Consider the following 27,693-nt stretch of genomic DNA (forward strand, 5'->3'; position numbering starts at 1 on the left):
AGGGCTTTAATGAATTTTATTACATTCTAGATAGGATTATAGACAGTGCTGGGGAGGAGCCGGCTGTCGTGGTACATGTGGGCACCAATGACATAGGAAAATGTGGGAGAGAGGTTCTGGAAGCCAAATTTAGGATTTTAGGTAGGAAGCTGAAATCCAGAACCTCCAGGGTGGCATTCTCTGAAATGCTTCCTGTTCCACGTGCAGGTCCCCAGAGGCATGCAGAGCTCCAGAGTTTCAATGCGTGGATGAGACAATGGTGCAGGGAAGAGGGATTCAGCTTTGTAACGAACTGGGGAAACTTTTGGGGAAGGGGGAGACTTTTCCAAAAGGATGGGCTCCACCTTAACCAGAGTGGAACCAAACTGCTGGCACTAACCTTTAAAAAGGAGATAGAGCAGCTTTTAAACTAGAACAAGGGGGAAAGCAGACAGTCACTCAGCAATGCATGTTTCGGAGGAATATATCCTTGAAGGATACTAATGAAACAGGAGAGTTAGGGCATCCCAACAGAGAGGTTCCATTAAAAGCAAACATAGTCCATATGCCTATATGTAAATAATCACTAAAGCTAATGATTTCCGAATTATCCCAAACAACTGAAAAGCAGGTTGTTAAAACAAGCAAAAAACACACTTTGAAATGTCTGTATGCCAATGCGAGAAGTCTAAGAAGTAAGATGGGAGAGTTAGAGTGTATAGCAGCAAATGATGAGATTGACATAATTGGCATCACAGAGACTTGGTGGAAGGAGGATAACCAATGGGACAGTGCTATATCAGGGTACAAATTATATCGCAATGATAGGGAGGATCAACTTGGTGGGGGGTGTGGCACTTTATATCTGGGAGGGTATAGAGTTCAACAGGATAAAGATCATACAAGAGAGTAAATGCTCAGTAGAATCTATATGGGTAGAAATCCCATGTGTGTTGGGTAAGAGTATAGTGATAGTATACTCCTATCGTCCACTTGGACAAAATGGTCAGATGATGAAATGCTAAGAAAAATCAGGGAAGCAAACCAATTTGGCAGTGCAATAATAATGGGAGATTTCAATTACCAAAAACCAAAAATGTGGAACCCAAAATAGTATTTAGATAATAGCCTACGAAGGTGTCAGCAAGCCTTGATGTTATGTCACTATAAGTAGACACTAACCGGTCTTTTCAATCATCCACCTTCATCATTTTTTAATACATCAAACTTTTTTTTTAAAGGATTTTTTTCTTTTCTAATTCATTAAAATAGTCCTCCATCCATATTAACAGAGATGACTCTTTAACAGACGAATATTAGCATCGTCCTACACAGGCTGGTGTTTCGCTGGATTAGCTTCCTCAGGGGCATGTAGAAGTTAATTTAGCAAGGGCCATATATCTAAAGAAGTTAAATAGAAATACACATTTGTAGTAGCAATTAACAAAATAGAAATAGAACCAGTACTTATCTGAGAATAGCGTGGCTACCCATTCAGACGGGACCAGACGTCTCAACCATCTTCTCAAAGGAAGGAGGAACCGAAACCGAGAGTAGCGTCTCTTTAAATTCGCCCTTGTGATATGACGTCAGCCATCATTGATGTATTCATGGATTAACAATATAATAATCTGTCAATCATGATAAATAACAGTGATCATCCCAGAAAAACATGTAAATCCAACTCGCTATTAAGACCTAAAGGATGAACAGTATTCAATCGGTAGATCCAGTGTTGTTCGGACTGTAATAAAAGATGTTCTCGATCTCCACCACGCCAATGTAGTGGAACATGATCTATCGCACAAAATTGTAAATCTTCGAACATATGTCCCTTTTCAATACAATGTGAGACTAGAGGTTCGTTTACCCTGCCATTTTTTATATTAGACCGATGTTCGATCATTCTCGTCTTCAAGAGACATTTAGTCTTACCAATGTAGAGCAGTGAACATGGGCATTTAATCAAATAAACAACCATAGAAGAATTGCAAGTAGTGTTATGTCTCAGAAATATTTTATAACCAGATGACAGGGTCAAATTCTCTTCAATAGACATAGATGAATGACAGATCGAACAGGTGTTACAAGGGTGATGTGAGCCAGTCAGATGATTCGACGTAATTGACGTCATTGAACTGTCAGATTGCACCAAAAAATTCTTTAAATTCATGGCACGTGAAAAGGTAATCCGTGGGGGCAGTTTAAAAATATTGTGCGTCTGTAAAATGTGCCAATACTTAAGAATAGACTGCCAAATTTTGAAAGCCACTGAGGAATATGGCAAAATACAGGTATGTCGCGAAGAGTCATCATTAGGCCGTGGAAGAAACAGCCATTCACGATGGGAATACTTGGCTCGCAGATAAGCCTTCCGAATACTTGAATGAGGGTACCCTCTAGCTGTAAAACGTTCATGTAGAATTTTAGATTGAATTTCAAACTCCGCTGTGGTGGTACATAGGCGTCTCAAACATATAAATTGGCTCACAGGTAAATTTCGCTTGAAATTTCTTGGGTGTGCACTGGAGTAATGTAGATAGGTATTAGAACCTACTGGTTTTCGAAAAAGGGAAGCCACAAATTTTCCAGCAATGATGGTAATCCGTATGTCCAGAAATGTTATTGAATGGGAATCGATGGAAGCAGTGAATTTCAAATGTGAATTAAGAGAATTCAACCAACATAAAAAAGATTGAAATATGTCCTCATCTCCTCTCCATAAGACAAAGACGTCATCAATATATCTTTTCCAAACAATCAGATGCTGCATAAAGGGATGATTAGTCAGCCAACGATCCTCAAAATGATGCATATAAAGATTCACTAGGTCTGGGGCCATGGTAGCCCCCATGGCAGTACCACACACTTGAAGAAAGAAATCATGATTGAAAGCAAAAAAATTTTTTCTTCAAAGCAATCTGTAGCAATTGTAACAAAAATTCACTAGGAATTCGATGAGGTCTTGGACGTTGATCAAAAATTTTTTTTGCAATCTCAATAGCCTCATCTTGTGGGATGGATGTATACAAGGCTTCAGCATCTAATGTAGCCATTTTTAAATCCATGGTGTCGATCTCTAGATGTTCCAAAAATACAATCATGTCTGATGAATCTCTTATAAGAAGGCATCAAGGGAACAAAAGGGGCTAAAAAATGATCAACAAAACGGGACAAAGGTTCCAAAAGCGAACCACAACCAGATACTATTGGACGTCCAGGAGGATGATCAAAGCTTTTATGTATCTTAGGTAGTGTATAAAATACAGGAACCCGCGGATGTTTTTTTATCCAAAAATTAGCTTCCTTCATAGTCAATGATGGCTGACGTCATATCACAATGGCGAATTTAAAGAGACGCTAGCCTCGGTTTCGGTTCCTCCTTCCTTTCCTTTGAGAAGAAGGTTGAGACGTCTGGTCCCGTTTGAATGGGTAGCCACGCTATTCTCAGATAAGTACTGGTTCTATTTCTATTTTGTTAATTGCTACTACAAATGTGTATTTCTATTTAACTTCTTTAGATATATGGCTCTTGCTAAATTAACTTCTACATGCCCCTGAGGAAGCTAATCCAGCGAAACACTGGCCTGTGTAGGGCGATGCTAATATTCGGCTGTTAAAGAGTTATCTCTGTTAATATGGATGGAGGACTATTTTAATGAATTAGAAAAGAAAAAAATCCTTTAAAAAAATAGTTTGCATTAAAAAATGATGAAGGTGGATGATTGAAAAGACCGGTTAGTGTCTACTTATAGTGACATATAATGTCAAGACTTGCTGACACCTTCGTAGGCTCTTATCTAAATACTATTTTGGGTTCCACATTTTTGGTTATTTGATTTGTTGTTGTGGTTAACCACTGACTCCCTTGTGTGAGTAGATTTCAATTACCCCAATATTGACTGGGTAAATGTAACATCAAGACTTGCTAGAGACACAAAGTTCCTGGATGTAATAAATGATTGCTTCATGGAGCAATTGGTTCAGGAACCAACAAGAGAGGGAGCTATTTTAGATTTAATTCTTAGTGGAACGCAGGATTTGGTGAGAGAGGTAACTGTGATGGGGCCACTTGGCAACAGTGATCATAACATGATCAAATTTAAACTAATAACTGGAAGGGGGACAATAAGTACATCTGCAGCTCTAACACTAAATTTTAAAAAGGGAAACTTTGATAAAATGAGGAAAATAGTTAGAAAAAAACTGAAAGGTGCAGCTGCAAAGGTTAAGTGTTCAACAGGCTTGGACATTGTTTAAAAGTACAATCCTAGAGGCGCAGTCCATATGTATTTCGCACATTAAGAAAGGAGGAAGGAAGGCAAAACAATTACCGTCATGGTTAAAAGATGAGGTGAAAGAGGCTATTTTAGCCAAAAAAATCCTTCAAAAATTGGAAGACGGATCCATCTGAAGAAAATAGGATAAAACATAAGCATTATCAAGGTAAGTGTAAAACATTGATAAGACAGGCGAAGAGAGAATTTGAAATGAAGTTGGCCATAGAGGCAAAAACTCATAATAAAAACTTTTTAAAATATATCCAAAGCAAGAAACCTGTGAGGGAGTCGATTGGACCATTAGATGACAGAGGGGTTAAAGGGACTCTTAGGGAAGATAAGACCATTGCAGAAAGCCTAATGGATTCTTTGCCTCCATGTTTACTAATGAGGATGTTGGGGAGATACCAGTTCCAGAGATGGTTTTCAGGGGTGATGAGTCAGACAAACTGAACGAAATCACTGTGAACGTGAAAGATGTAGTAGGCCAGATTGACAACTAAAGAGTAGTAAATCACCTGGACTTGATGGTATGCATCCTAGGGTTCTGAAGAAACTAAAAAATGAAATTTCTGATCTATTAGTTAAAATGTGTAACCTATCATTAAAATCATCCATTGTACCTGAAGACTGGAGGGTGGCAAATGTAACCCCAATATTTAAAAAAGGCTCCAGGGGCGATCCGGGTAACTTTAGACCAGTGAGCCTGACTTCAGTGCCGGGAAAAATAGTAGAAACTATTCTCAAGATCAAACTTGTAGAGCATATAGAAAGACATGATTTAATGCAGGGGTCAGGAACCTTTTTGGCTGAGAGAGCCATAAACGCCACATATTTTAAAATGTAATTCCATGAGAGCCATACAATATGTTTAAAACTAAATACAAGTAAATGTGTGCATTTTATGTAAGATCACACTTTTAAAGTACAATAAGTCTCTGAAAATATTACACCAGGCCTTAAGACACCAATACATCTCCTATTAGGAAAACGGACCAAGTCAGGCTGCTATAGAGTCCTACACAGAAACTACACGCCAGCAGAAAACCTCACCTGAATCACATGCTGACCCTCACCTAACATAGAATAAAGAGACCAAAACACATAACTAGAAGCATGCAGAAAAAACTGAATTGGAAACTGCAACAAGCCAGAGTCTCTGTATGCAGTGTAACAAAGGAAAAAAGAAACATTACCCATCCTTATAAAACAAATCAAGAAATATAAAATCATCAGCAGTAAAACTGTACTAACAAAAAGAACATATTTCGAAACAGCTGATGAGTGGAATATCCAATAATTAAAAACTCATATAAAAAATTTCCAGATACCAACAAATATTTCAAAATAGCAGACACAAAGACCCAGTAATGAAAAATAATAAGGATACAAAAAATGTTTTGCTCTGCATACCTGGGAACGTTTGATATCCAGGTGTCCTGAGATTGTTCTGAATTAGCAAGAGGGGTGGTTTGCTTGGAACTTTCTCCTCTCTCAGTCACATACCAGCTCTCTCTCACACTGGCTCTCAATTACACACATGCTCCCAGTCACTCACATACACATGCTTTTTCTCTTTCACTTATATAGGCTCTTAATAACACATTTACACACATGCTGTCTATCTTTTCACGCTTACACACACACACAGGCTTTCAATCACATAAATACCTGCTGTCTTTTTCTCTCACACACAGACTCTCATTCACATGCTTATAAACATGTCCTCTCTTTCTCTCATTTACACACAGGCTCTCAGTCACATACTCACATGCTCCCTCACCTAAACCAGCTCTCAATCACACACAGACATACATGCTCTTATTTATACACACAGGCTCTTAATCATACATACACATGATTTCTCTCACACACAAAGGATCTCAATCATACACACACTCTTTCACACAAACAGGTTTTCAATCACAAACTTACACATACAGGTTCCCAATGGTAAACTTACATTCATGCTCTCTCTCTCACAGGCAGGCTCTCAATCACAGATAAACTCTCTTTCACATGTACAAGCTCTCAATCATTCACATACATGCAATCTCTCACTCACACACACAGGATCTCAAACACACATGCTTGCTCGCTCATTCACTCTCTCTCTCCCCCACCCCCAACCCGGGAACTCGCGGCAGCAGCAGCCTCCTCCCAACGCCAACCTCCTTCATTTTCAGCCCTCGCGGAGGAGGAGTCCCATCGGTGGCGGGGGTTGACGCTCTTTTTTATTCCGAGCCGCGCTGCACAGTCTTTTTTCCGTCTGACCGACGCTGACCACACTAGCATGGTCTCTTCTTCCCGCGCACTCACCCGTTGCTCACCACTTCCTCTTCCGGGCCGTGTGGGGGGGGGGGCGGGAAGAAGAGAGCATGCCGGTGCCGCCGACTCCAGCTATTCTGCTGCTTCCTCTTACGGGCCGCGGGAAGGGGGGGGGGGGGGCGGGAAGAAGAGAGCGTTCCGGTGCTGCCGACTCCAGCTATTCTGCAGCGTTCCGCCCGGGCTGACAGCATTTTAAGCCCGGGCGGAGGAGGACCGGGGAGCAGCTGGGTCAGCGGGGGACTGGAAAGTGTGGCGACACACTGATTTAGATTTGTCTGCGAGCCAGATGCAGCCATCAAAAGAGCCATATCTGGCTCGCGAGCCATGGGTTCCCGACCCCTGATTTAATGGGACACAGTCAAGATGGATTTACCCAAGGGAAGTCTTGCCTAACAAATCTGCTTCATTTTTTTGAAGGGGTTAATAAACATGTGGATAAAGGTGAACCGGTAGATGTAGTGTATTTGGATTTTCAGAAGGCATTTGACAAAGTCCCTCATGAGAGGCTTCTACAAAAACTAAACAGTCATGGGATAGGAGGTGATGTCCTTTCGTGGATTACAAACTGGTTAAAAGACAGGAAACAGAGAGTAGGATTAAATGGTCAATTTTCACAGTGGAGTGTCTCAGGGATCTGTACTTGGACCGGTGCTTTTCAATATATATATAAATGATCTGGAAAGGAATACGACGAGTGAGGTTATCAAATTTGCGGATGATATAAAATTTTTCAGAGTAGTTAAATCACAAGCAGACTGTGATACATTACAGGAGGACCTTGCAAGACTGGAAGATTGGGCATCCAAATGGCAGATGAAATTTAATGTGGACAAGTGCAAGGTGTTGCATATGGGGAAAAATAACCCTTGCTGTAGTTACACGATGTTAGGTTCCATATTAGGAGCTACCACCCAGGAAAAAGATCTAGGCATCATAATGGATAATATTTTAAAATCATTGTCTCAGAGTGCTGCAGCAGTCAAAAAAGCAAATAGAATGTTAGGAATTATTAGGAAGGGAATGGTTAATAGAACGGAAAATGTCATAATGCCTCTGTATTGCTCTATGTTGAGACCGCACCTTGAATACTGTGTACAATTCTGGTCGCTGCATCTCAAAAAAGATATAGTTGCGATGGAGAAGGTACAGAGAAAGGCAACCAAAATGATAAAGGGGATAGAACAGCTCCCCTATGGGGAAAGGCTGAAGAGGTAAGGGCTGTTCAGCTTGGAGAAGAGACGGCTGAGGGGGGATATGATAGAGGTCTTTAAGATCATGAGAGGTCTTGAATGAGTAGATGCGAATCGGTTATTTACACTTTCAAATAATAGAAGGACTAGGGGGCATTCCATGAAGTTAGCAAGTAGCACATTTAAGACTAATCAGAGAAAATTCTTTTTCACTCAACGCACAACAAAGCTCTGGAATTTGTTGCCAGAGGATGTGGTTAGTGCAGTTAGTGTAGCTGGGTTCAAAAAAGTTTTGGATAAGTTCTTGGAGGAGAAGTCCATTAATGGCTATTAATCAATTATACTTAGGGAATAGCCATTGCTATTAATTGCATCAGTAGCATGGGTTCTTCTTAGTGTTTGGGTAATTGCCAGGTTCTTGTGGCCTGGTTTTGGCCTTTGTTGGAAACAGGATGCTGGGCTTGATGGACCCTTGGTCTGACCCAGCATGGCAATTTCTTATGTTCTTAAAGTTAAACACAATGGCTATTAAGGTTTATATTAAAACATTGTTACGCTTCCCGGCCGCGTCCACTCCACAGCTGTCCCGCTCATCTCTCCCTACCATCCACAAGCTCTGGACTTACCTCCTCTGCTGCCGCAGCTAGTTTGCAGCATCCCCAGCTCCCCCACTCACCGTCTCCGATGCCGGCCTCACAGTGGAGCTCCCGTAGGGGCTCCGCATCTTCCTGCTCCTCGGCCCCACCCCAGGCGCACGCACGGCCAACGTCTCCCTATTTAAAGGGCCAAGCGCGGGAAACCCGAACCTGGTGCTTCCTGATGACATCACGCAGTCCAGCTATGTAAGGCAAGGCCCGATCCCCTGAATGTTGCCTTGGCAATCGGGTTGTACATTCCGGTGTGTCTAGTTTGCCTTCCAGCATCTCCTGTTCCAGTATCTCTTGTTCCAGCATCTCCTGTCCCAGCGTCTCTCCATCCCTGTAGTACCATTCAGACTGATCTCATGGTACTGACCATTGCTTGCTCCTGACTATTCTTGATTGTTGCCTGGCCTGACCTCTGCCTGGACACTGACTACTTTCGGATAGACTACAGGTACTGACCCCTGCTTCGGTTGACCATTCTGAACTATTATTCTGGCCTTGATCCTCGCTATCCATTCGGACTCTCTGTTCTGCCCTCCTGTGACCTCTGGACATTCTGGTTTGGACATCGACCGCGCACTCTTGTTCGTGGTGGGTACTCCTCTGCACTTCCTCTCTAGGAGATACTGCAAGGCCCACCTAAGTCAAGGCAGCATGGGTAACCAAGGGCTCAACCTGAGGGAACCCCAGGATGCTATTGGTGAAGCTCCAGCTAGCCTCTATCTCCTCCTGTGCTCCACCTCCTGGTGGCAGACGCTCTCCAGGTCCGATCGGAGGGCAGTACCAGTCCTGCACCAGGCCAAGGGTCCACCTCCAGCGCAACAAACATTACACATTTGGCAATTGTTTCACATAAGAAACATATAGGTTCATTTGCTTTATAAAAATTAAGGCACTAGCATATCAAATTAAATTAAAATGTCTGTGCATTTGGGTAGACTTTCTTGTCTATGCAATAGAAAACAAGAAGTCTTTGTTTCAGTCAGCATGAGGTCAGGTTTCGTGACTTCAAGAGGGTAGCAGAGAAGACCAGTCAATATGAAGTTTAAGAGTGATAATGAGGTCTGTTTGTAGTCCAGTGATGTTCAATGGTGTTAGTTTATTTGTTCTCTTCTGTTTAAAGGCTCAAATTTACATTTCTTAGTTTAATGCAAATAAATGGGCTAAAAAGATTAACAATATTGGTTTAAGCTATATATGTTGTGCAGGAGGTGGACCCTGGGGCCGAGGTGGGGTGGGGCGGAGTGGGCTGACTGACGGAGGCTAGCTGGAACTTCGCCAATACCAGCCTTCATTCCCCGTGTGTTGAGCCTTTGAGTACCAGAGCCGGCTGGAGTTAGGTGGGCCTCCGTGTGTAGTCGTTGATGAGAAGATGGCGAGGTCAGCCCAGAGGCAGCAACAGCCAGTCTGTACTGGACGAGGCAGAGTCCCAGAGACCCGGGTGCCAATAGGAACCAAAGTCTGACAGGGGGCGCTCGAGCAAGAACAGGCCGAAGTCTGAGAGGCCAAGTCCAGGACGAAGACAATGGAGGCATCAAAGAACAAGCTGAAGTCAGGGCAGGTGGCAATCAAGGAGCGATGGCAAGGCCGAAGTCAAGTCCAGGAGAGAAGCAATAGCATGGTCAGGCGAAGCAGAGGTCTGGACTAAGGTGATCAGTAGCGTGGTCAGGCAAAGCAGAGGTCTGGACTAGGAGGTGATCAGTAGCGTGGTCAGGCAAAGCAGTGATCGGGTCCAGGAGAAGATCAATATTGTAGTCAGGCAAAGCAGTGGTCAGGTCCAGGAGATCAGTCTGTAGGGAAAGCTGGGTAGCATGAACACAGGAACAAAGAAGACAAACCAGGAATCAGGAACTCGAAGGAATCACCAGGAGGCAACGAAGTACATGAACTGCGTGGAGACCTGTTGCAAAGGCAACTAACAGGAGCTAAGCCCGGCCTTATATTCCGGAGCTTCAGTGATGTCATCCGGGGCCATGGCCAAGTTCCCGCCATGGGCCCTTTAAAGAAAGCAGCAATGTGCGTGTGCGTGCCTAGGGAGGGGTGTGGCCTGAGATGGCGGCGTCTCTCCGCGGAGCATGTGGAGAGGCCCGCCACGGAGCACAGGAGTCAGTCGTTGAACCAGGAGTGCCGAGGACGGCAGCCTACAGGCACGAGGGAAGTGGAGCCAGACGCTGAATTAGGTAGCAGAGGGTAAGAGGGCCTGGCCGCGACAGGCACACACAACAATATATTTTTTCAAATGGCACGATTTAACTTGTGGTCCATTCTACTGATTTTGTTGGGCAGTCAAAGTATATAGTAATTCAGTTTGTTGGTCTTGGTGAATCAAGAAATTTCTCTCATCTCCTAAGATCCAATAACTGCTTAAGGTTATACTCAAAGCCTGTTGTCTTACAGAAAAGTCTCTAGGTGTTGTGAGTCCCGGCCGCGCTTACCCATGGCCAGACCTCCCAACCTCCTCCACATTGCCGGCACAGGGTCCTCTTCATGGCGGGCAGCAGCGCGCGGGCCGCGGACCGACTGCCTCTGGACGTCTGGGAGCAGCGTCAGGAGAGACGCGGCGAGTCCCGCCTCTTAAAGGGGCCGCGGCGCCAAAACCAGGCCGGCCCCGGAAGATGACATCATCAGCCAGGGAGATTTAAACTCCCTCTGAGGAAGAGAAGACGCCTTTGCAACAGGTTCCAGTGCTTGTCTGCTGTTCTTCTGGCTATCCTGTTTCCTGGCTTGACTTCGGATTGGATTTGGATTTGCTGCTTGCCGCCTGCCTTGACCTTTGCCCGGATTTGGATTTCGTTGCTCGCTGCCTGCCCCGACCTGAGGTTTGGATACTGTCTGACTGGCCTGACTCGGATTGGAACCCAGACTGTGTTTTGTTTGCCGCCTGCCTTGACCCTTGCCTGGAACCCGGACTGTGTTTGGTTTGCCGCCGCCTGCCTTGACCCATTGCCTGGAATCGGACTGTGTTGCTCGCCGCCTTCCAGCGGACTCCGTGCCGGATTGTGCTGCAGAGTTTTCCACCTTCCGGAGACGAGTACACCTTAGCGCTACAGGTGGGTGCCATCCCTCATCCCGGTCCAAGGATCCACTACTATAACACTAGGTCTGTACACGTTTCCCTTTGGAAACTTCAGGAGATACAACATGAGAAGATTGTGATCTGGGCAAAAAGCCCTCCTACAGAGGGCTCTAGAAGCTTCATTTCCTCTGCTTCTTGTATTGGCAGCATTGTGGGAAGAGGGTCCTCCCGTAGACCAACATTAATGACCCCTCAACACTTGTCTGAGGATTCTAGATTATGTAACAGAGGATATGTAGGACATGATAGCTGAATTACCATAACAGAAGTGATTGAAAAATCAAAGGAATCTCTACATCAACTACACTAATGTCTTTAGTGATGTCACACTCATGTGGAGCATCCCCATGTAGGTCACCAATTTGGACATCAGTGTAGTGTTAAAAGTAACTTAGCATAATAACACATGCAGTATATGATAATTTACCAGTTTCTTATATTTATACTAATAGAATTAGCTTTAATCTAGAGTGATTCATACATATCCATAATGAGTCTGTTCCTATCTGAAATGCTTATGTCCAGGACTCTTTTCTTGTGTCCTGTTGATTCTTGGAGAGAGATGAGTCTCATAATGGGAAGAAAATAATAGAAAAAGGGCTCATAAAACTATTGCTATATGTTAGACCTAACTATGACAATGGTAAATATATAGGGGTAGATTTACAAACACGGCGCGTTCGTGTACTTTTGTTGGCGCTCCAGGCGCAAACAAAAGTACGCGGGATTTTAGTAGATACGCGGGTAGCCGCGCGTATCCGCTAAAATCCGGGATCGGTGCGCGCAAGGCTATCGATTCCGTATAGCTGGCGCGCGCCGAGCCGCGCAGCCTACCTCCGTTCCCTCCGAGGCCGCTCCGAAATCGGAGCGGCCTCGGAGGGAACTTTCTTTTGCCCTCCCCTCACCTTCCCCTACCTAACCCACCCGCCCGGCCCTGTCTAAACCCCCCCCTTACCTTTGTCGGGGGATTTACGCCTCCCAGAGGGAGGCGTAAATCCCCGCGCGCCAGCGGGCCGCTAGCGCACCGGGACGCGACCTGGGGGCGGGTCCGAAGGGCGCGGCCACGCCCCGGACCGCCCCGGGCGTAACCACGCCCCCGGGCCTGACCCGAAACGCTCCCGACACGCCCCGAAAACGCCGCGCGGATTGGGCACGCCCCCCGACATGCCCCTCTCTGAAAACCCCGGGACTTACGCGAGTCCCGGGGCTCTGCGCGCGCCGGTAGGCCTATGTAAAATAGGCGCACAGGCGCGCAGGGCCCTGCTCACCTAAATCCGCCCGGATTTAGGCGGATTTAGGCGAGCAGGGCTCTTAAAATCCGCCCCATATTGAATGTCTCTCAATATAGTTATTTATGTGTGTAGAACATGAAATCTCTTATGTCCCTTGCAATACCATATGCTGTATAGGTCATCCCTTCTGACCTGACCTTGCAAGTTTGCATGTAGCTTTGGTGAGACTCTTACCAGTATGAGAGTGGAATCCTCCTTGCAGCCTCTGGCCATCCTCTTTAGCAATATTGTGATAAGCAGCCCTCTTCTCAAAGAAGGGAGACCCTTTTCCAGTGCATGGCACCTCACATGTTCTTCCACCTGCTTGTGTGCTATTTCAGTGCTATTAGCAGCAGTCTTGAATTCACACCATTTCTGTTGCTAGGTAGCATTGTTAGTAGATGTAAAGTGCAGATCTGTGGGCAATAAAAGGCCAGTTTAGACCTCCATTTTTTGGCTCCTGCTAGGCTTTATACTCTTTCTGTATTTGGATAGTCACGCCTCAGTAGCTAGCACCACCTTTGAGTCCCTTCAGTTCCTTGAGCCTGTACGTTGGTTGAGATCCTCATTAGTGGAAATGATGAGCTATTCTTGATAGACTGAGGTTCCTGTCAGCTGCTCTAGCCTTCTGGAAGTAGGTTCTTGCAGTGTTTCCCAACAGTCTCCTGGAGACAGACCTATCTAGTCAGGTTTTCAGGATTGCCACAATAAATATGCATGAGATAGATTTGCATACACTGGGCCTCCAAAGTATGCATATCTACAGCATGTCCCAGACAGATTTGATATACATATCTGGAACAGCTGTCCAGCAGTCCTTCAATCTCTCTCTGGTCATACCCATCCTTATTAACTCAAGAAGCGGGTCATCTCTTTCATCCAAACCTTTCCTCCCTGAACTTGACAGCTTGGATGTTGAGTGCTTAATTGCAGACGTGTCCTTGCCCAAGGAGGTTGAGGATATAATAGTGTCTGCCAGAAAACCATCAACTAGAAGAGCCTATGAATTTAAATGGAAATGGTTATCTACATCTGTCAAAACAGTTCCTTAGATCTGTTCGCTTGCCAACCCAAAATGAGCAGAACATTTTGCTGACTTTCAACTTCAGTTCTTAGCACCTCATCAGTGAGAGTACATCTCAATGCCATAGCTGCTTACCATACTGAAATTCAAGAAAAGCCTACCTCCTTGCCTCTATTAGTATCCAAGTTCTTGAAAGTCTTATGGCTTAATAAACCTCCAGTGGTAAAACCACCTGTTCCATGGCAGCTAAACATGGTTTTGGCAAAAATGATAAAGCTGTATTTGAACCATTGGAGTTAACAGCTCTCAAGATTCTAACCTGACAGAAAGCTTCCTTATAGCAAAAATGTCAGCCAGAAGAGTCACTGAGCTTCAGGCTTTAGTTCATTACCTCCTTATATGGGAGTTGCCAACTGGCTCCAGATTTTCAGGACAGGTTGATTTAGTCCTGGTTTTACCCCTTTGCACGCTGGGATTTATTCTGATTTCCCTATTGCATTCCCTAAGAAAAGCAAGACTTTAAGTATCTGCATTCAGGTGAGTAAAGCAGGACTAGATCCACCTGTCCTGAAAACCTGGAGCCAGTTCGCAACCCCTGCCTTATATGCAATTCTTTCTCAATAGGCCCATCCGAAGTTCTACTAAAAATAGAATCTGCTTTCCAAATTAATCAAGCCAATATGTTATCTGTATTCTTCCTGAGGCCACATACTCATGAAGGTAAGAAAACCCTTCATACCTTAGACTGCAAAAGAGCCTTGGCTTCTACAAAAGAAGAATTTTGCCATATCGTCAGTCTTTGCAACTATTCGTGTCTTACAGTCCTAACAGACTGGACATAGCAGTACATTGTTCAAGTGGCTAGCAGACTGCATTGTGTGCTGCTATACACTAGCAGGCCCACAAATTATAGATACCATCAAGTTAGAGCCATGGCTGCATCAGTGGCCATACCTTTCAAAGACATCTGTAAAGCTGAAATATGGTTGTCAATACACATCTTTGTGTCCCATTACTATATATGGACAATCTCTCAAAGAGCAACAGTAAATTTGGACAAGTAGCTTTGCATAGCCTGTTCAACCACTATTCTACTTTCCATAGTGGGGTCTGGGTCACTTATTCAAGAAATGCTCTGCTGTAACCCTCAGCTTGGAACTCTCCACATGCCTTGGCTAATTCAGCCCTACTTGTGGATGGAGAAAGCTTACTGTAAGTGATATTCTCTATAGACAGCAGAGTGAATTAGCCATGTTAAATACCCCTTGCCTCCCTGGAGTGTTGACTACCTGGCTAGAATTAGCTCTAAAAATGACTAATGGGACTCATCAGGCTACACCCGCCTGGAAATTCATGCACATATTCAGTAGAGCAAAAGCTATACCAGTTTTAGAGAGAAGGGCATATTCGATGTCACCAAATAACATCATTCTGCGTGTCATGGCTAATTCATCCTATTGTCTTCAGAGAACACCGTATACAGTTTCTTAGGTGTCACTTTTTGCCAGTATTTCTTCACAGCAACAAAAAAATAATACAAGCATGTTCTCTCATCTATTTAAGAATATAATTTACCCTCCGTTGCCTCAGGTACAAAATTAGATTGTAAGTCCTGCGGGGATAGGGAAATACCTATAGTATCTGAATGTAATCCGGCTTGGTGAACACTTTGAAGTGCTGATTAAATACATAAATATCATTTGAAAATCCAACCCTTAACGTTGCTCTCAATTATACTGGTTCACCATATTTGACACCTACTCGAAAGAGCTCACAGCATCACTGCTTGCTCTATTATAGAAGTTATCTCCAATTAGAAAAATTCTAATTTTCACGTGTTGTCTAAAATGTCAATCATCATATATTCTCTATGGCAGAATCATATATTCTCTATGGCAGAATCAAAACTTGAATTTATATAAACTAAATAACTGAATTCCACTCTTCTTCATTTAAACCATGCAATTAACTGCTCTCAAAATAATGATTCAAAATTGTTTTCTCAAATTCAGTCTTGCTTGACATCCCCTCCTCTCGAATGTGTTCTAACATTTACCATTTTAACTATTGGAAAGAATGTCCCAGCTCTAAACAGTGTTGCAGCAGAGCTGCTTGCACCTTGCCAGTTGTTAACAGCTACAATGTTCGATAAGGCGTGTTCTAATTACACTCTTCATTCTTCCTGCATATATCTTTGGACATGGACATTCAATCACATATACTACATAAATTGATCTGCAATCTGTGCTACCATGTCATTAAAATACTTAAAGTATTGTAAGATGTTGCCATTATTCTCCTTCAGTAGTTTGACTATATAGAGAGCATTTCCCACATGAATGAAGACTGTTCGCTTTTTCAATGTCTGACATAGTTATAAATGAAAATGCAGATTTGACTACCCGTACCTTTGTTACATCCACATGTATATACTACACACAGTTGTTCGTCAAACATTATGTAAAACCAAAACATGCCAATCTAAATATATGATGAACGCCATCAGGGTAATTTTAAAAGGAACACGCGTGCACCTATAAACGCGCATATCGGCATGTTAGCAGAGCACGTATCATTTAAAATACGCCTCCCGTGCAAAATTTTGGCTAGGGCTTTAACAGCTTTTATGTGCATATGGCAGGCAGATTTTAAAGCATGCTCGTATGAGGGAATAAAACAGTTTTTCCAAGTAGTCCAACAGTTTGCCCTGTTCATATTGAGGTCTTCAAAATCCCTCTGGTTCTTCATCCTGCAAGCCTCCCACTTGACCCCCAACCCTCACACTGTACTAAATGCCTTAAAACTCAAGATCTCCAGACTTGCTCCTCATCAGGACCAGAAGTAAGGTTACGTGGATAACAAGCCGACGCGTGTCATGGTCAGCTTTTTTTAAACTGCGGGCTTAAATGCGTAAGTCTTGGCCCTGCCCCAGAACGCCCATGCGCCTTTTCTGCCCCACTTTTCACACGTGCACAGGTATGTATGTGCGACCTTCGTGGCTTCTTAAAATGCATGTTTGCTCGCAAGAGGTCCGCATACCCGTGTATGTAGTTGTTTTTACAAGAGCAATACTTTTAAAATAAATCCAATTGTTAGTAGCTTTATCAGAATAAAGTAATAATTTATTTATATGTTCATTCTCATTAACTGCTCATTCAGGGACACATCTGGCTGGCGCGGTGTACAACAATTTAAAACAATACATTTCATTAATTTAATATATAGATTTGACTAGACTACTGATGACTGTTCTTTATCTACAGAAATGGCTTGTTATAAAATTGCCCTCCTAATATGTAGGCAGAGTTATATACAGGATTGTCATATATGCGCATAAATTTACCTGGATTGAGTGGAGGCATTCCCAGGAGGCAGAATAGGAGAGGGGTTTGGAAATACTTGTATACTTTTGAAGTGTGCATGTACATTTCTTGAAATTTCCTGCGTACGAATTGTGTGTAGTTTTGGTGAGAATTTTCAAAGCTAACATATGTGTGTAAGCTTGCTTTGAAAATTATTATAACTTTTGTGCAGATTTGCTGAATTTCTTACATAGTAAAAATAGTAAAATGTCAGCAGAAAAACCTCAAATGATCCATCCAGTCTGCCCACTAAGTTGCCATTCCAGGGAGATTAAACCCAACTCCATTAGTTGAAAGCTGCATCTGATATGAAAGAGAGAAAAAAACAAAATTGTTCAGTAAGGGGTAGATTTTCAAAGGGGTGCGTAACCCTCGAAAACCTACCCCTGCACGCGCAAGCCCCAGGAGGTGCGTATGTCTCTGGGCTTCCAAAAATGGGCAGGGAGGGGCTAGGGGTGTGACTGTGGTCTGGGGGCGGGGCCGGGGGCTTGGGGGTGGTCCCGAGTCCTCCGGCACAGTGGCCATGCCGGAGGTTTGCGTGCCGGCAGCTGGCCGGCGCGCGCAAGTTACGCCTGCCTCAGGCAGGTGTAACTCGCCAAAATAAGGTAAGGGGGGGGATTTAGGTAGGGCTGGGGGTGGGTTATATAGGGGAAGGAAGAGAAAGGTGGGGGGGAGGCGAAAAAAAGCCATTGGGGCTCCCCTAGGGCTCGGCGCGTGCAAGGTGCACAAGTGTGCACCCCCTTGTGCGCGCCGACCCCGGATTTTATAACATGCATGCAGCAGCGCGCGCATGTTATAAAATCGGGTGTACATTTGTGCGCGCTGGGTAGCGCGCACAAATGTACACCGCGGGGTAGATTTTAAAAAAAAGCGCGATCACGTACTTTTGTTGGCGCACCAGGCGCCAACAAAAGTACGTGATCGCGCTTTTGTTGGCGCTCCCGGAACGCCCCGGGCCCGCCCCCGAAACGCCGCATCCCGCCCCCAAAATGCCACGTCGTTCGACCCCGCCCCCTGACACGCCCCCTAAAAAAACCTCTGGGACTTACGCGCGTCCCGGGGCTCTGCGCGCGCCGGCGGCCTATGCAAAATAGGCGCACTGGCGCGCGAGGGCCCTGCTCGCGTAAATCCGGGCGGATTTACGCGAGCAGGGCTTTTAAAATCCGCCCGCGCGTGCGTAACTTTAAAAATCTGCCCTTAAGTAAATCCAGGACTATGTTTGATAAACTGGAACTGCAGTTTTTCTGTCAATAACCAATTGATAGTTGCTTACTGGGGATTAGGGTTGCAAGAAGCAGAGATGGAAGTGGGTAGCTTCAGGAGTAAACTAAGGATATATTTGTTAACAAAGGATGGTGGAATCATTGAAGAGCTTCACAGTGGAAGCAACAGGAGCATAACCCTATTAGAATTCATGAAAACATAGGACAAGCACAGAGAACCCATAGGGGTAGATTTTCAAAGGGTTACGCGCGTAACCCCTGAAAACCTACCCCAACCCCCCCCCCCCCCCCCAAGTGCATGCCGAGCCTATCTTGCAAAGGCTCGGCGGCGCGCACAAGCCCCGGGACGCGCGTAAGTCCTGGGGGGGGGGGGTGGGGGGAGTGTCGGGGGCATGTCGGGGGGGCGTGTCGCAGCCGACGCGTCATCGGGGCGTTCCGCTTGGCCGTGGCCTCCGGACCAGCCCCCGGACCGGACCATGGTGCACTGGCAGCCAGCCCGGCGCGTGCAAGTTACGCCTGCCTCAGGCAGGCGTAACTTTCGTGATAAAGGTAGGGGGGGAATTAGTTAGGGCCGGGGGGCGTGTTAGTTAGGGGAAGGGAGGGGAAGGTGCCGGGGGGGTGGAAGAAAAGTTTCCTCCGAGGCAGGCTGCGCGGCCCGGCGCACGCGCCGACCCCGGATTTTAAAAGATACGCGCAGCTACGCGCATATCTATTAAAATCTGGCGTACTTTTGTTTGCGCCTGGTGCGTGAACAAAAGTACGGGAGGGTGTACTTTTATAAAATCTACCCCATAGTGTGGGAAACTGAAAGTTAGCTAGAGATCAAGAGGAATCTGCAGCATGGTAATAGATATGGTAAAATGCACAGACTAGATTGCCAACTAACATGTTACTTTTGTTTTTCAGATAGACAATATATGTTCTGCTTTTTTGTCTACAGATCCTCAGTCTCAGGTGAGATAATTGAAAAATATTTTATTTGAAAGAATTAAAGTGTTCTATTGTGCAAGTCCCATCATGCTCCTGAATCTGTTTTCTTATCATTAGGCATTGGAAGAACTTTGCTTCATGGTAATGGGAATTCTTCAGAAGCCTCAGGTAATATAGGAAGAGTGATAGTGAAATATTTCTGAATCATTTGTTGCAAAAACTGTAGGCTGAATTCACCCCTGAAGGTTTTGGCTTCACTAGGTAAATTATTTATTTACATTTAGGTCATGCCTTTTCATTGCAGTTCAAGGTGAGTTACAGTAAGATAGTGAAGGTATTTCCCTGTCCCCTAAAGCCTTGCAATCGTAGGGGCTCATTCAATAAACCACGGTATTTTTTCCTGAGGTAAAAATATCACGGGAGTGACAAAGCATTGGTAAATGATCCTGCTTCTTTGCGACTCCTGTGGTATTTTTCCCCATGGTAAAATACCGTGAGGAGAAATACTGCGGTAATAAATGACTCAAAAAAAAAAATCATGCAGTGGCAACTCTGGAATTGTGGGGATGCCATCGCTTAAAGGGGCAGATGACCTTGGGTAAGATTACCCACAAAATTTGCCCAAAACCTTAGGGATCGTCACAGACCCCCTGTCCCACCCTCCCATCCTCTGCTATCCGTGGAGGCAGCTGTTAAAAATAAAAGTTAAATTCAAAACATTTTTAAGGCTGGTCTTTGTCCTGCCCTTCACCCTCCCCATTAGTACAAAAATCCAGCCCCCCTGAGAAACTGGAGCCCCATCCTCCACCTCTGAACCCCCCCCCCTTACTCACAATATAAACTCTGGTGGTCCATGGGGTCTTGGAGTGTCCATAGGCTCTAGGCCCGGCAGCAGCCATTTTTAAAAATGGCACTCTCCAACCTTTACCCTGATTTTGGGAAATGGTTGCCACTGATCCTGAAGCCTAGGGGTTACTCCAGGCCCCCGCTGGACCACTAGGGCTTATGTGTGAAAAAGGGGGAAAGGGGACCAGTGGTGGGGCCCAGCCTCCAGGGATGGAATTTTGTATTTAAGGGGAGGAGTTGGGCTGTGGTGGTAAGAGGGCAGAGCTGTGGAGACCCCTGGGGTTTTTGGCAACTTTCAAAGGGGACTTACCCAGGGCCATTAGCCCCTTTAAGCAATAGGAGTGGCAGAGGGGGGTGGGCCATGGGTCTGTGGGGATCCTCAGGATTTCTGGCAACTTTGGGGGGGGAGCTTACTTGCGGTCATGGGCCCCTTTAAGCAATGGCTCTGGAACATCTGGATGTGCATTAGCATTCTGATATTCTTGGGGGAAATCTTGAGGTTAGCTTCTTCAGGTGAAAAACCATAGCTTGCAATTTTTTTAATCAAGCTGCATTATTTGATTTGCATTGTTTAGGGTGGTAATGAATTGATCAGCATGCAGTGCCGGAGCCAAAATAACATGAGGTACTTCAAATACTTTGCGTTATCTCTGTGTTAGGCCATTTACCATGTGGTAAATTGTTTATTCTTTGAGGACAAGCAGGATGGTAGTCCTCACACATGGGTGACATCATCAGATGGAACCTGGCCTGGAGCTTTGATCTCAAAGGTTCTAGAGTTTTCAAACATGCCCTACTGAGTGTGTGCAACTGTAGTTATCACCCTACCCCCGAGGCAGAGTCCCTCGGTTTCTTTTTTTTTTTTTTTTACGCGGAACTGTGTGGCCGCGGGAGCAGCGTAGTCACGGTATTCAGCTTTGCTCTCTGCTCACAGTTTTTGATGTGACTTTTTTCTGGAGCTGCAACTGTTTTCCTTTTTCTTTTCCTTATGGTAATTTTTGTTTGTTTTATTTTTCTCTTCTTTTAAACTTAATGCCTGCCACATGGCGGGCCTTAGTCACTGTGCAGCCTGGCAGAGTCTAATTTTATTTCTTAATAAATAAATACTGCATCTGCAGTTTAGTTTCTGTGTCCTCTCCTTGCTCTGTATGTTTTTTCCCCTTTGTCTGATACTGACAGAACTGATGGAATGCAATCCATGGTTGATCTGTGTAGGCCACTGAGCCTGGAGACTGGCCTGAGTTCTACCCAGGCAGGAGTTCCATATCATTTCACCGATCAATTAGCATTGATGGAGGCACGGAGAGTGAAGGGATCAAAGACCACTCCATTCTTGTGGAGAGGAGAACTCATCCTCCCCACATTCTAAGGAACTAATCTGCACAGACAGAAGCCTTGGCCAGCCTAGCCTCCACTCCTGCTTGCAGGTGCTGGAAATGCAGTTTACTTGTGCGAGAGGGCGAGCAGGAACCTGGGTAAGCAGCATTGCTTCTGCACCTTCAGTGCCATTGTTGTGGTTCTGGCCGCAAGCGCCGCGACCAGACCCTTATCTCCGTGTTTCTGGACCTGTTCCCGCTTTCACTGGCCTAGTTCCTGTCCTGTTCGGCGGCATCCTGACCAGGGCCACGCCGCCGGAAAGCCCTCCAGGGATGCACTGTCTCTAGGCGCGCGCCACTTGGGCACTTTTCTAGGCCATTTCCCGCCAGTGGTGACTCCGCCCACTTCCTGACGTCAGACGCCGCGGCCTTGATAAGCCGGCTGTGGCCACCCAGTCTTTGCCTTGCAACAGGCTTACCTACCGGATCCCTGTTGCGCTGTGCCCCGGAGCGTCCTGCTTTGCTATTCGCTCCGTTCCTGCTTGCCTGCTACAGTACCTGCTTGGTTCCTGCCTGGTTCTGGTACCCGAGTTCTGCTACAGTTCCTGCCTGGTTCCAGAACCCGAGCCCTGTTACAGTACTGACCTACTGTAATAGTCTGGTTCCAGTTCCCAGTCCTGATCCACGACCGCCTAAGTTCCAGCGGCCGGGCCCCTACAGGCTCCTCCCGGGGGGGCTTCAGATTTCAAGGGTGAAGCCACCTAAGACCCAGCGGTTGGGCTCCTCCCGGAGGAGTACCAGCTTCCAGGGTGAAGAGCACCTCTACGTCCAGCCTGAACATCTGCCTCCCGGTCTGCGGTATACTAGAGACTTTTGAACACCTTTCCCAGTCTCCTGCAGGTTGGCCTAAGGGTCCACTAAACTGACATTCCCTAACAGCCATGCCTGGTAACCGCCATCAGGACCATGTCAGGGACCAGGACTGCCCTCAAGAACCATGGTCACCCTTGATGCCATCAAGGTGCCGGGGTGCCCTCAAGGTGCATGACTGTCCTCAATGCCATAAGAGCCATTGAGTGCCATACATGCTATTGATTGCCCTGGCTGGAGGCGGGCGCCATTCCATGCTGTAAGTGTCTGTGGGTGCCTTTGTGTGCCATAGATACCTTTGAGCACCATGGGTTCTTGATGCAACAAAGGAATGGCACTGACCCGAGCGTCATTGAATGCCATGGGCCATGATGTGATGGAGTAGTGGCATCGACTGCGAGTGTCACGGTCCAGACCACATTGTGGACCAGGACTGCCATCAAGTGCCATGGTCACCCTCTATGCCAGAGCTGACCTTGATGCCATAGAGGTGCATGGCTGCTCTTGATGCCATTGAGCACCATGGAGGTTATCTGGTATGCCATTCGTGGTTGTTCTTGATGATGTCAAGCACAATCGCTGCCAGTGGGAACCAGGATCACCATCAAGAGCCTGGTCACCCTCAAGGCCCTCATCCGCTGGGACACAGGGATCCTGAGAGCCCTCGAGTGCCATGGAAGCCTTCGGCCAACAAGGGCTTCACGCCTGGGCTGGCCGAGGCACTGTCAAGCACCAGGGTTGCCATAGACTTGAGGCATCCAGGATGCATCATGGCCTAGTGCCCTCAAGGATATTGAGCATTGGAGACACTGAGCTCCCTTTTGTAGTGTCCAGAAAGGACACAGAGGGGCATCAAGGTGTGCCATTGATGTTGTCAGGCCATGTGATTCTGTGGGCACTGATGCTGTCGGATGTCTGGAGCCGCCATACAGCTCCAAAGGCTCTGGGGTCATGGGACATCGGAGGCCTGCAGGGCTTTGAGTACTATCCGTGCTTTTGAGAGCCAGAGTTGCTGTTGAGGCTAGCATCAGCCATTGGTATTGGCATGGATGCCAGCAAACTCACAGCATTGATGCTGTCAAGTGCTTAGCTGAGCCGAAGGGAACTATTGAGGACTTTCCTTTGGGCATCGATGTGGCATGTCGGTGCCTCAGAGCACCCAGTTACATGTCGGTGCCACAGGTCCTCCACCTTAGGGTGTCATCAGTACTGCTGGACCATCAACACCTTCGGACACCAGTATCCATCAGTGCCACTGACTCATGAATATTTTCAGTCTACGGTGTTTGTGAGTCATTGGTGTCTTTGGATGCCGTGTACATCATGAGTGCCGCCCAGCTGTCATCTGTAGGTGCCTGGGACACCATCGATGGCGCTTCATGCATCGAGCATGCCAGACACTTGTGGCATGGTCAAGCACTGGAGCTCTAGGTGGGGCATTGTTGGTGCCAAAGATATAATCGATCGCTTGTGAGCACCAAAAATGCTATTGGCACTAGAAGCGCCATTGCCATTGTCTGCACCAGTGGACGCAATTGGATGCTGCAGAGCACCACCGCAGACCACTATGGACACAGTCTATTACCATGGGCTTCTCTTCTGCTCTTATGTGACAGGGCGTGAGCCATTCACGACCCCAATTCAAGGACTGCAGTCAGCCTGTTTGAGCATTGTCATGCCAGGGATGGCCATAGTCAGAACCCCAGTGGCACTGGGACGCTGCCTTCACTCTGTAAATGCTGACTCCTTTAGGAGTTAGTGCAGCAGTGAGTTTATAGCTCCACTATGCTCAAGGCTTGCTTATTGCTCAGTGATGCAGGCCCTTAGCCATCTCAGCTTTCAGTGATTCCAGCTCAGCTAAGCACATGGCCAGTCATTCACTGTTACCCAGCCTGAAAGGATCACCTCCTCTCAGCCCAAAGACCAAGACTCAGGCAAGAATATGGAAAGAGAATATGTGCAAGCCCTTCCATCCTGCCTGGCTTTTTTCCTGCTCTGAGAACTAAGTACCCAAGGGTTCTGACTCCCCTTGTTAGTCAGGATGAGAGTCTATTTGTTTGATAGGTCTATATTTCAGTACATCTTTTTCACGAATCCTTCTGTCACAATTCTGCAATTTAAGACTTTTTCAGTTATAGCTTTATAATTTAGGATTTTGCTATCCTTTGTTTTAAAGTGATGTTTCACTGTAAGTTCATCTGCAGTAGTCATAAGAGCTGTGACATGCAATCCCCTACCTGAATCTCTGACTCATCTATTCAATGGTCATTTAAGCACTTTCACAGTAAGAGATCTGGCAACCTTTTCAATCTTGCTCTGGCTTTTTCCAGGCTGTTGGCTCATGTTACACTGCAGCAGAAAAAAAAGAGAAATGCAGCTGTTCATGTAAATGGTAGTATGCTCTTTCTCTACCCCCCGCTGCTTGGAGGGTGTTTGCTAATTCCTCTTTCACAGGAGCTGATTTCCTAGCTGTTATGCTTTGCTCCTGTAGAAGGAGGAGTTAGTAATCTGTTATGAACTGGCTCCTGTGGAAGGAGGAGTTAGCCATCTGATATGCTCAGCTCCTGTAGAGGGAGTAGTAAACAATTTGTTAAGGTATAGACTGCGGAGGTAGCAATCTGATATGAATCTGTAGCTCAAGACTCCTGATGGGAAAGGAGTAGCAATCTGTTATCAGAGGAGTGCTTGGAGAGGACACTCAGCTGTAGAGGAATGTAGATAGGTGGATCCTTGGGCCGATGGCAGATGACTGTACCCCCAGGAGGATATCCTGAGAGGGACCACCGGCTAGGCTTGGATATGGAGACAGACACAGATAGTACTTTTATTAGACAGGTTAGTAGAACCACCGGAGGTGGCTGTAGTGAGCTGATATGCCCGGCAGGGCTGAAGTCCCTCAGGTACTGGAACAGCGATCCCAGGGTTGCTGAGCTGTAGAGAAACTATATTTATTTATTTAAAATTCTTATATACCGACGTTCCTGTATAGGATACAGATCACACCAGTTTACATGGAACCAGAACAGTCGCTTGGGAGCGATACAAAGAACATTTCAAAACAGGGTACATTTAAAACAAGAGAATAACATTCAACGTAAAGACTGAGAATGAAATAGGGGCACCTCTCTTCGAACCATGCACTGCTGAGTGACTGTCGGCTTTCCCCTTTGTTCTAGTTTAAAAGCTGCTCTATACAGTCTGATAGCCAATTGCACAGTGTATGCTTGGCAACTGCTATGCCCATCCGGTTAGGTTTGTAAGAGATGAAAAGTTGTGAGCCCAGACAATGTGGCTGAGTTCTCTTTCAGTAGGAAGCCAAGACTCTTACAGTCCAAGGAATGAAGGGCTTTCTCACCTACATGTACCTGTAGCCTTGGAAAGAATATGTGTTAACATAATGGTTTGATTTACTGCAGCTCCACTTTACTTGGCCTCCCCTCCTCATACACAAAACCGCTCCAAATGGTCCAAAACGCAGCAGCCCGTCTACTGACAAACACTAGGAAAAGAGACCATATCTCCCCAGTGCTACAAGACCTCCACTGGTTACCAATTCATTTCAGAGTCATTTATAAATCCATCACCTTGATATACAAAATCATTCACCAACATACCATAATCGACCTACAAATTCCTCCCCGTTTACACAAATCCACAAGACCGACCAGGGAAGCCTACAGAGGATGCCTCATTGTTCCACCCACGAAAACCACTAATCACAGCACCTTAAGAGACCGAGCCCTTTCCACAGCAGGCCCACCGTTATGGAACTCCATCCCTCCAGATCTCAGAAATGAACCATGCCTCCTAACCTTTAGGAAAAGACTCAAGACATGGCTTTTCAGGCAAGCCTTCCCGAACTCCACCTAACATGCACCATCAATAAATTCTCTGCTCAGAAGCTGTATATATGGGACGCCATATTTATATTGTACACTTGTATATAATTAACCTCCTCTATCTCTCTCTATTTCTTACAGTCCCAGTTCATTAGCCCTTGTTAATTGTAACTGCTTCTCTTCATCACGTTATTTATGTTTTTGGTTGTATTATTCGCACCCCTGTTTTCTGTAAACCGACATGATGTGAACGAGTTCATGAATGCCGGTATAAAAAAACCTTAAATAAATAAATAAAAATTTATATGAAAAGCTGACACCACTTTTCTTACCACTTTTGGTAAAAAAACCCCAAAACAAACAAAACACTCTATTGTGGAAGAACTGCATATAAGGAGAGTAATCAACCAATATCTGAAGCTCACATACATCTGGCTTATGTGATCACAACAAGGAATAATATTTTCCATGTGAGAAACTTCAAAGAAGCTGATTCCAAAGGCTCAAAGGATGGCTTCATAAGCTGTGCCTGAACAACATTAAGGTTCCATGTGAAACCACTCCCCCTCTGTTCTGTCCGACTCCTCGGTGGGTGTAGGGGATGCATATTCCCAGTCTGCCTCCAATGGCAAACTCTTACCCTGCACCTTTTACTCAAGAAAATTCTCTCCAGCCAAAAGAAATTATGGCATTGATCCCAATTAAATTAGACTTGGAAGAGTGACCGTGCCTTACACACCTTTACCATCTTCATAGACTATAAAAACTTGCTATATCTATAAACTGCTAGAAAACTCAACCCTCAACAGGCTGAATGGTCTTTGTTCTTTGCCAGATTTGACTTCTGCTTAACTTATCACCCAGCAGAGAGCAACATCAAAGCAGATGCCATCTCCAGATCATTGACCCCACAGACCTCTTTCACCCATCAGCATTTCATTGACCTGGCCTAGATTATCACTATTACCCCCATGCCACCATCCCAAATTCTTCTTGGTAAGATATTCATGCCCAATCACCTCCAACAGAAAGTCCTTAAATGGGTCTGTGATTCCAAATTGGCCAGCCACCAGGGCATCCATAACAATGTAGTCCTTATCTTCTGCAACTTCTGGTGGCTCAACTTAGCCAAAGAAGTGCAGACTTACGTTTCTATCTGAAATAACTTTGCACAAAATAAAACCTCCCACCAACAACTGGCAGGCATACTTCATTCCTTGCCAATGCCCCAGAAACCCTAGATTCATATCTATAGACTTTACTCCCCCTCTTAGGGCACCATGTTATCTGGGTGGCTGTGGACTGCTTTTCCAAGAGGGCTCATATTGTCCCTCTAGAAACCTTACCAACAGCCCTGGGCCTCTACCACCACATTTTGCAACATATATTCCGCCTACATGGGCTCCTAGAACATATTGTAGGTGACCATGAAGTTCAGTTTACTTCAAGGTTTTGGCAGGCCCTCTGTAAACAGTTGGAAGTGACACTAAAGTTTCCTCTGCCTAACATTCTCAA

The 27,693-nt window shown here is 45.5% G+C and overlaps 1 protein-coding gene across 1 annotated transcript in view; it reads left to right on the forward strand.

The window, feature by feature from the left end:
- NMU (neuromedin U) overlaps positions 1-27,693 on the forward strand; it is a 215,301-nt gene that overhangs the window by 66,071 nt on the left and 121,537 nt on the right. Inside the window, exons 3-4 of the mRNA XM_029587408.1 lie at positions 19,284-19,331; positions 19,425-19,475. Of these exons, the coding sequence (XP_029443268.1) occupies positions 19,284-19,331; positions 19,425-19,475 (99 nt within the window). The remainder of the gene's footprint in view (positions 1-19,283; positions 19,332-19,424; positions 19,476-27,693) is intronic.

Source organism: Rhinatrema bivittatum, chromosome 1, assembly GCF_901001135.1.
Source record: "Rhinatrema bivittatum chromosome 1, aRhiBiv1.1, whole genome shotgun sequence".
In the NCBI taxonomy this organism is placed as follows: Eukaryota; Metazoa; Chordata; class Amphibia; order Gymnophiona; family Rhinatrematidae; genus Rhinatrema; species Rhinatrema bivittatum.